The sequence below is a fragment of the Harpegnathos saltator genome, unplaced genomic scaffold (assembly GCF_003227715.2).
Source record: "Harpegnathos saltator strain DR-91 unplaced genomic scaffold, Hsal_v8.6 scaffold93, whole genome shotgun sequence".
NCBI classification, from domain to species: Eukaryota; Metazoa; Arthropoda; class Insecta; order Hymenoptera; family Formicidae; genus Harpegnathos; species Harpegnathos saltator.
The window spans coordinates 1,932,108-1,941,918 of NW_020230721.1; the positions used below are offsets into that span (position 1 = coordinate 1,932,108).

Consider the following 9,811-nt stretch of genomic DNA (forward strand, 5'->3'; position numbering starts at 1 on the left):
GAAGCGAGCACGTACGGCGAGTACTTTCGTCTCTTACCCTCTGCTCTTTTCCTCTCAGCGAAACGCAATTCTCAGGACGGTTATACATCTTTAGAATAGACAGCGAAAACGGAGGAACGCGCCGAGGCGCGTCGTTATAAAATTCGACGTCGAGGACAGAAATTGACGAGTCGGAAGATTGGTCGAATAGACATGGAGAGAGGCTGCCTCCTCTCTGTCGCTCCTTCCTCGTTAGTCGGAGCTACCAGCAGCTCGCCTGCGCGATCGCGAGCGTCTGAAAAGTGTCTCGCGGCCGCGACGTACGCGTTACGAGAGTCCTCAGCCATATCAGCCGTAATCGTAGGAATCCTGATCCGGCCTTTTTCGAAAAAAGCGTCCGACGGAACGACATCAGGAAACGACTGGTTGTATAGCTACACATGCATGCGTGTAAACTCCGACTGTCCTAGACTCGTAGACGTTATCTCGGGTAGAAAAGTGCCGCCGCGTTGACCGCGCAATCGCGAGCCTCCTCGAAAGCGCGATCCTCGTTAAAGCGTTGACGCTTTAACGCTGAAATTAACGTTTTGCCGCATAGCGCCCCACCATATTTTTTCGCAATTTTTGCATACTTTTCGTATCGTTATATTCCTAAAACTTGTACATGCACATGAATAATATAAATATGTAACCATTTTTCCGTCTTTTGGCTCTACTGAAAATTTCTATTATAAATTCATCTCTATTCTTTGTGTATATATGTGCAGAATTTCATTTCAATTTTATTTCAAATTTATTTCTAAGGAAACTAGTAAAAATGAAAAAGTTAAAAGATTTTCTAAATCGACGAATTAAATAAAGTGCTAAACAATATGAGAAAATTTTTTCAAATAAAATACATAGAACTAGAATCTCGCCGCATGCTTGTCGATAGATTAAGAAAGGCTTTTTTTCATTTAAAAGTAGCAAAAATTTCTCCGATGTTGAATTCATCATTTGCTATTCTCAAATTTTTTTAAATTAAAAGAACTGCTTAATTGTTTTTCAATCTGGCTGCCCTATTATTGAATCTGCCGCAGTAATTTTTTAAATTTAAATTTCAGATTTGCAGTTAGCGGACAACACCCTTAACACTCGTATATGCTAAAATTCCGTAAAATATGCTCGATGGAAAAATTCATGCAACAAAGTGTTAATTTGCAGGATCGCTGTTCACTTTTATCGATTACTCGCGCGAAGGGATTGACGAACGACGAACGAGGAGGGGAAAATCCCGCGCGGAGAATGTATACACACTCTCTGTATTTCTCGCGGAAAAAGAGAGATGTAACAAACGTCTCGTGCTTTGAGAGAAATAACGCTCGTTATTGATCCGAACGGCGTAAAGCGAAAACTCTCCTGGACGAACGCGATCTTCGCGAAATTTCCTCGCAGATTCCCGATCTTAAGCGCCATCGGAGCTCGCCATTGTCGTGTCGCTCGGGAATTATGTCGCCGAATGTGTCGCTTATTTTTCAATGTAAGCCGGATCGTGCCTGTCGAACGCGTAGACGTTAACGCGCGCGCGCGCGTTTATCTTTATCGCAGGAGCTGTATTTTATTCCATTGATATATCAACCGCGAACAAGAGAAAATTTCCGTGGATGTGAAACGTCGTTTGTCTCAGAGACGACCTTGATTCTTGATATCAAATTTTTAATTTCAATTCGTGATTTACTTTTTAATGACGAATTTGAGAGTTTTCACGAGTGAAACGAGTGAAAAGATGCAAAGTTCATGCGACAAAACACGCGCGATTGGGGTTTTCAGTCGCAGCGCAACGATGACACGCAACGTGTGAACGCAGCGGACGTTTCTTACGAGAAGAAAAAATCCTGCGACACGAGACAACGCGCGGCTATCAAAATTACGATATATATATGTATATATATATATATAGAGATCGCTCAATTGGAAAATACAAGATTCATATGGCCGAGTGTCGCAGCACTCGCCATGTATAACAATATCCGCGCTCGCGCAAAGGGCTCGAGCTGTGTATGAACGTGTATCGGAAAAAAGTTCTCGGAATCGCCATCATCGCGGCGAAAAATGTCCGATAAAAGTTTGAAGCAATTAGTCAAGCGAGGAGCGAAATGGGAAATTGCACGGGGAGCAGCGGTATGGAACGAATAAAAATACTTTTTGGCCGTTTCCTCATGGTAGCACGAACCATCTGTTCTTGCATGTATAGCGCGCGCACGCGCACACACACACACACACACACACACACACGCACACTATTACGAGATTAATCGTATAATCGACTCATCAATGGCGCCTCATTCCTCCTCATTTATTTCCCCGCGGCTTTGCATCGTACAACCTTGGCGTCGACGAGCGTCTTCTACATATTGATAGTTTATCTCACAATTGACAACAACAATTTGGCCCTTATCCCGACTATAACCTCTCGACGTGTACACAACTACAAACGATTGTTAATAACGAATATTCTTATGTACAATTTCTCTTTACAATTGTTGCACGCACGCGCAAAGTGAAAAAACGCGTGCGAGGCCGTCGTCGTCGGCGTCGACGAGAGAGAAACGGCGTCGGCTGACAAGACCCCCCGTCATCCGGGGGCTCGTCCCCCTCGCGTCCTGGAAGACATATGAAAAAGCACGGACAGCCACCCCCGTCGCGCGCGTCGCACCCGTCCCCGGCGGCGGCGGCGGCGGCGGCGGCGGCGGCAGCGGCACGATCTTCGCGAGTCCGTTCCGCGCGGCGCGTGTGAAGCTCGTAGCTCGTACTCGCGCGCGTACGTCGCGACGACGCGCGGATCGATACTTTATCACGTGCCGATTCGGCTCGTGTACGACGTACGCGCGCACACTCGACCAAGTGAACAGGCTTGTCGGGAGGACGTCGCGCGGGCGCGCGCCGATTCCTTCGCCGACGTGTGACGGCCTCGCGGCCTTATCGCCCGCCGTCTATGGCACACCGCGTGTCTCTCACCGCGTTAAATCGTTCTTTGTTGACATTCGTTGTTGACATTTCGGTGCGCGACCTACAGTCCTCCTGCTGGCTCTCGCATTAAACTGTGCGACTTGCGCCGGAAAGCGCGCTCCTCAAAATTACGGCCCGTTTCGACGCAGATTAGGCACCCTCGGCCGCTCGGCTGTGGCTAATCTGTTATCTCGCTTAGATTAAACCGGCTAGATTATTACTCGTATTATTTGTACGCTTCGAAAGTGTGATAAGATGAACAAAGTCGAAAATAATGTCAAGCGCGCCAAATTGATCCTGCTGGAATTCTGCTGCTATTTCTTTCTAGCTTACGGAAGAGATTTAGTTTGCTTATAACGCTCTCTCTCTCTCTCTCTCTCTCTCTCTCTCGGGAACGACTCAGGTGTGGCATTTAGTGCCGCGATATACAGTTTATTTTTGTTCTCTCGTTGACGCGATTTAGGTTGGAAGGAATCGCTAAATAACTGCGCGGATCTAACAGATAGATCACCCAAAAAATTGTATTCTATTTGTAAAGTGGTTTTTCCCGTGGTTTCATACTCTAAGCGAAGCCTTTCGCAAAAAAAAGGATTCCTCTTTCGATAAAACGATTAAAGCGAAGCATTCATCTAAAATTTATTAGATATTATTCTGTTTTCCTCTTATTTCAAAAGGATTTCCTCTTATATTAATTAATTTTCCTCTTGTATGAAGAGAAATATGTTGATTTGCCTTCTTTTGTCCAGTCATGCTCTCTACCTCCAGACATGAACGAAAAAATAACTATATGCTCATGGATGAGAATATTTAGAACGCTTTTTAAAGCGGGTATATGTACTGCTGTAATATATAACGAAAATAATTTACTCATATTTGGTCAGGTACAGTTTATAATCTATTGCAAGAAGTTGAATACTATATTCTTTCTTTTAACTATGTTTCATATAATTGGTTATGATGAACATCTTTGTAGCTATGGAATCCATAACAAAACTGATTGGAAATTAATTTGTTATGGTGATCTTATTTTATTCGTGCCTACTTATTGTAGAACTAAAGTCAGAGGTACATCTATATATATATATATATATATATATATATATATATATATATATATATATATTACTTTTCGTTATATACATTGTAATAATTTTTTCAAATTAACTAGTATAATCAGTAAAAATAAAATACAATAAGAATAAATAATAATCCTCTTAGAAAAAGATTAAATAATTTGTGTATAAGAGGAAATTTATATTAAAATCAATTAGATTTGCATTGTATATATAAGATATAATCCCTCTATTTTAGACTTTTTAAGAATAATGTGTTTATAACATTTTCCTCTTAATCTTAGAGGAATCCTCTTGAGGCCATACATAAGAATAAAATCCTCTAAAATTGAGATGATTCCGTCTTGTTCTGAAATTATTATTCTTTTTTTTGGGTGATATTTGGTATCAACTATCAACTTCGCGAAAACGTCGGCGAATAATTGTTTGAACTTTTGCCGCTGTCGTCAGCGGTACGCTTGCAATATCGTGACGATTCGGTTATTTAACCGTGACTCTTCGACTTCACTTGTTCGAAGTTTGTTGCGACCGACGATATACAAAATTCACTCGGGTAAGAACACACGTTTGCGATAACACGCGTATCCGTATCGGCCGATTTATCGAGGAAAAGACGGATGCAATTTTGACAAATTGCAACACTACCGCTAATTGGTGCATTCCCCTCGCGGGAAACTATTTCGCGTATGGTATAAATTTTCGTACATCGTCCGATAAAAATTTCTCCCCCGTCTACATTGAGACAACGCCGTCCAGTCGCCGGCGGACAACGCGCGATTATAGCATCTGCATTGAAAAAAGGGGAGCCTCGATATACATTCGTCGAAATGAGACGCGGCCGTTAGACGCTTCATTTTGCCGTACCTCATCAATAATTCAGGCTGAACTGTTCGTCTGCTCCTTCTGTTCGGAGTGAGCTCTTATTGGCAAAGCGTGTGCTCGAATCGAGGGCACCCAGTCTGTATCGAGACGAGATATCAACGCGCGGCGTTTCCGAATGCGGCCGACAATGCAACCGACGACGCGCATGGTCGAACGTCGTGATCGGATTTTTTCACGACATGCCGGAGACGCGATTACACCGCTTACGTTCTAATTAGCATGCTGCCAATCCGAGATCCGTTCGAGACACGCCGGAACTGCCGAGCTTTATTCTCTCTTTCTCTTCTTCTTCGCGCGCGCACACACACACACGCACACACACGCACGCACACACACACATACCACACACCACACACCACACACCACAACACACACACACACACACACACACACACACACGTACGCACGCACGCACGCACGCACGCACGCACACACACACACACACACACACACACTCTCTCTCTCTCTCTCTCTCTCTCTCTCTCTCTCTCTCTCTCTCTCTCTCTCTCTCTTTCTTTCTCTCTCTCTCTCTCTCTCTCTCTCTCTCTCTCTCTCTCTCTCACCGTGGTCTCGTCTGGCAATTTGTCCCCCGAATGACCCGGACGTCTCTCGCCCGTTGGTCTCGTGAGACGAAACGCGACTTCCTGCGACGTGGGTCCTTACGACGTCGTCGTGAGGCACCCTGGTTGTGCCCTCCGCCGCGATAGAGAGTCGCGTGTCGTGACGGCCGGAAGCGGAACGGGAACGACGGACGAGAACGAAGCACTTCCGTCCACGGAGGTTTCCGCTCTAGGGCGGCGCCGTAACGTTCTCGGGCACGGAGTTGTCCCTGTTGAGGGAGTTCAGCAGCTCCTCGTTCTCCTTCCGCACTGAAAAAACGACAATAGCGTCGGATGAGCGGGACGGAGGGACTCGTCGGTGTCAATCGCCGTAATGTTCGGATTTTCCATAATAGAGCCCCGCGATAGACGCAAGAATTTGTGCCCCATCCTTCTCTCTCTCTCTCTCTCTCTCTCTCTCTCTCTCTCTCTCTCTCTCTCTCTCTCTCTCTCTCTCTCTCTCTCTCTCTCTGCCTCTCACCGTACTTTCTCCGCGACAGATTTTTCCTAACTTTCGACGGGCAACTTTAACCGCTCATGAATGAGAAGCGGCGCAAACTTAAATCATTCGCCGCCGAGCGAGCGGTATGAGCTCTCCGTCGAGGAATCCGGCCGCTCAATACAACAGCACTGCGAGAACTCTGCCAAGCGAGTTGGCCAATGAAATTAGCCGCAGGGAGAGGCGTGCTCTTAAACTCGGAATGAGAGGCGGCGAGCAAGCGCGCGCGAAATGAAGACGACGTTGTTACGAAGTTAAACCAGAGCGACCTTCGGCAAGGCCCGGCATTCGACAAGACGCGGCTACCTGGCCTGCAACGCGGGGTTAATATCGACGCGCTTTCATCAAGTATCGCAGATTTACATTGCGCTCTGTACTCCGTCAGCTCCTTCGAGCCCACCACAGGACTGAGGAAACTGCTGTGCGTCAAGGTGACCACCACCGCCAGCACCGACGCCACCAGCAGGAAGATGAAGGTCCCGACGACGACCGTGGCGATTCGTCGGTGACGCCTCGCCTGCTCAGGGTCGCGAGCGTCGTCCTCCATCATCTTCCGCGTCTGCTGAACGTCCGTCTTGGTGGGCCGAACGGAATCTCGCCGGGCGCTCACGGTGCTCGCCCGTCGCGGCCTGCTTTTCTTGCAAACACTGGCTCGCCTATCATCTCCTGAAGTTTACGTCGTCATACGCATTAATGTTAAGGGCCCATCGATTCATCGATCGATTTTTTCGCGGGCGATAATCGGCCCGCGGACGCGCGATGACTCGCGATGAATCGCGGAGTCACGAGCGAGATATGCGATGATGCGTCGGTGGTATCGCTAAATCGATACGGTAATACCTGTGCACGCCAAGACACCCGACGAAGAATCTTCTATCTTCGCGGGATATCGAGGGGATGGAGCGGGGGGGGGGGGAGGGAATGCATCGTCGGCTGCGTAAATTCTCGTCGTGGGTGGAATCCCGTTTGGAAAGTACAGGCGCCGAGTCCTTCAAGTTCGCGTGACTTTTCATTCGCGCAAAGTGAATTTGCCGCTCCGGAAATGCGTCCGGTGGGAAGACGCTCTTACTCGGAGTTCTACGGTGAATTTATGACCGTGGTCCACCGAGCGGCGTGGGAACTCGCGCGATTCGCTCCGATCGATCGGAACGTTCGCCAGCGTTCGCGCGTCAATACTTCCGCCAGCGGCGTGTTTGGCCCGTCGCAGTGGGACGTTTGTAAACGAAAAAGTTGGCCAAAATTACTGTTTGACGAATTTCAGTTGAAAGCGTGCTACTAATTATATGTATGATCGTTATAAAGATTATCATTATAAGATAAGTATTTCATGAAATAAAGTGCAAATATATATGTAAGAATATTTTAATAATTAAGAAAGCATAATATTGCGCATCAATAAGTGCTCAACTAGACAGACTCCAAATTTCTTCACCCAATGAGAGTGTATTCCATCCTCAGAATCAACATCATTTTCATCTATTGAAATATCTCCTCTTCTTGGCGTGCGGTCAGTGTGAGAAGAAACATATCCGATGTTTCCTTTAAAAATGGTTTAGATTTCTCTCTTGGTCTCGAGTCTCATATTTGTTAGTAACGGATCAGAATTTAGTAAAAATCTGTCGATTATGTTTCATATTACAAAAGGAAACGAAAAAAAAAGAAACAAAAAGAAACAAAAGGAAACTTCATGTCTAAATAACCTTTGGGCAAAACCTAATTTACGTTTAAGGAAACAAAAGTGATTACTAAAACTACATCCGCGCTTTTCCACGCGCTAATTCTTTTTGATATTTTATCGGAGAGATTACTCTTTCACACCCTGAAGTATATTCTTCGAGTTTGACATCGAGAACGCAAAAAGATACATTATTGAATGCTATTTTCAAAATCATACGTCCACGTGAATAACCATTTAATTGTAATAAATATAGTCTAAGACGTTTTTTCATACCTTCCTCGAAACAATCCATAACGAAAAATTCCGCGCTGCCACTTCCTTAAAATTCTGATCGAAGATCGTCTGTTAGATAAAGAGCTAAGAATTGATGCGTGCAATACGAATAACGTCCCAATTCCGACTAACCAAACCACTTCGTGTTGTCGCGGATGGACAAAACCATAGCGCCCCGTTATTCCGCAGATATTCAACTGTCCAGGACAGTCACTCACGTAGAGCAAGAATGATTTTAAGAAAATCGACTTTTGGCCAGCTTGTCAGGCCAAACATCCCACGGTGAGTCGCGCAAAACACTCAATTTGTCTATTTATCGATTTTCTTATTCACCCGCTCACTTATTTACGGCCCGATCCGCCCACAACCGGCAACAATGCACCGGGTGAAGATACAATCCGGGATAAAGTCTCAGAAGGTCGGGAACGAAACAACGAGAGGAAACGCTGCACGGAGGGAGCGCGAGGCTACTAAAAATATAACACGGACTATGCAGCGAGCGACTCTTTCCAAGCACGCGCGATGGCGAGCGTGTTAAGGACCCACGCGGTTTGTCCAAAATTCACCCTTGTCACTGCCGACGGCGACATTACTTTCGCGAGCCGCTCGAGTGAACTCTCCGCTCACTTCGCGAGCGAGATTTCACTCCGCGAGAGAGAAGTTCAGGGAGCAGCGCGAGGCGTGAACAGTCTCGAGTGGCGACAACGTTGCGACAAAATTGTCCGAGCTGCTAATTGTGCTACTTTCTTCTCGAGTGATTAGACTCGACATGCCGGGACCAGCGGGAGATATTCCCCCGCTGATCAACGGCCGCCGTTCACGTGATCTCGCCGTGATCTCCTACCTAAAGGGGTCGGTCTGCTGCAGCTGTTGGTCCTCGAGCGGCTCGACTGGACGCTGGAGCGTCTGCTGGAGCGTTGATCGACGTCTAAATTGGACCTCGAGCGTCTCGGGGCGTTGGTCGGAGGGCACAGCGGATTAGGGCAAGGCAGCCTCTCGCCGGAATTCGGAGGATAAAGGGCGGAACGATCGCCCAGCTGGAAGCCGAGCGGACTGTCGGGGCTGGGCGGGTACAGGCTGGAACGGCGACCCGGCCGCGGGCCGTCCGGCTCGGACAACACGTAAACATCCGCGGGAACTCGGCCGTAGAGTTCCGGCGACAGGTCCTGCCCGGTCGCCGCCGCAAAGTCCTCCACGTAGAGGATTATCCTCTCGAAGGACGCGGCGCTCGGACTACGGTCGTCTCTGCCGCGATTAACGTCGGACATCGCGGAGACGTCGGCCGAGCGAAACTTGAAAATCGCACCGCGAAACCCGGCCTGTTTCCCCACGTTACGTTCGAGCTTCAACGTCGATCATTCTCGGCTCGATCCGTCAACTCGACGCGCAGCCGGCCGGGTCTCGAAGTTCCGAAAGTCCCGGCACTTACGAGCCGATTGATCTCCCCCGGCGCTCCGTCGTATCATCGACGACGCGCGCCGCGCCTCCCGAGATCGCATTATCCATCACTTCTCCTCGCTGCAAATTCGGAAATTCACTTCGTTACGAAGTGCCGAAGCGCCGGACGCGATCGCTCGCCGGGAGGGACGAATCGAAAATTCGCCCTGGAGAAACTCGGGCCGTCTACTCCGCGGCGGGGAGGGACTTTTATGGCGGCTAGACGATAAATAACGGTAAATATATAGAAAAGGGTACACCTCACCGATTTTTTTTTCATTTTGAAATATGTTATAAAGGATGAAATTCTGAGTGACTTTTCCTAATACAATTATATGGGGGTCGCTTGTAGTTTCCGAGATATTTGATTTTAAAGTTTTGGAATTTTGATTATCTTGGAATT

The 9,811-nt window shown here is 47.3% G+C and overlaps 1 protein-coding gene across 4 annotated transcripts in view; it reads right to left on the reverse strand.

Annotated features, from left to right (window-relative positions):
* Positions 1 to 5,455: 5,455 nt before the first annotated feature.
* Positions 5,456 to 9,811, reverse strand: part of LOC105182059 (alpha-protein kinase 1) — a 34,645-nt gene continuing 30,289 nt past the window's right edge. For 3 of the 4 annotated variants that reach the window (XM_025307668.1, XM_025307667.1, XM_025307666.1), the window contains exons 5-6: positions 6,384 to 6,686; positions 5,456 to 5,791 (exon numbers count right to left, since the gene is read on the reverse strand). In XM_025307668.1, the coding sequence (XP_025163453.1) occupies positions 5,712 to 5,791; positions 6,384 to 6,686 (383 nt within the window). In that variant the 3' untranslated portion in view covers positions 5,456 to 5,711. The remainder of the gene's footprint in view (positions 5,792 to 6,383; positions 6,687 to 9,811) is intronic. The other variant, XM_019840862.2, reaches the window with a different exon arrangement.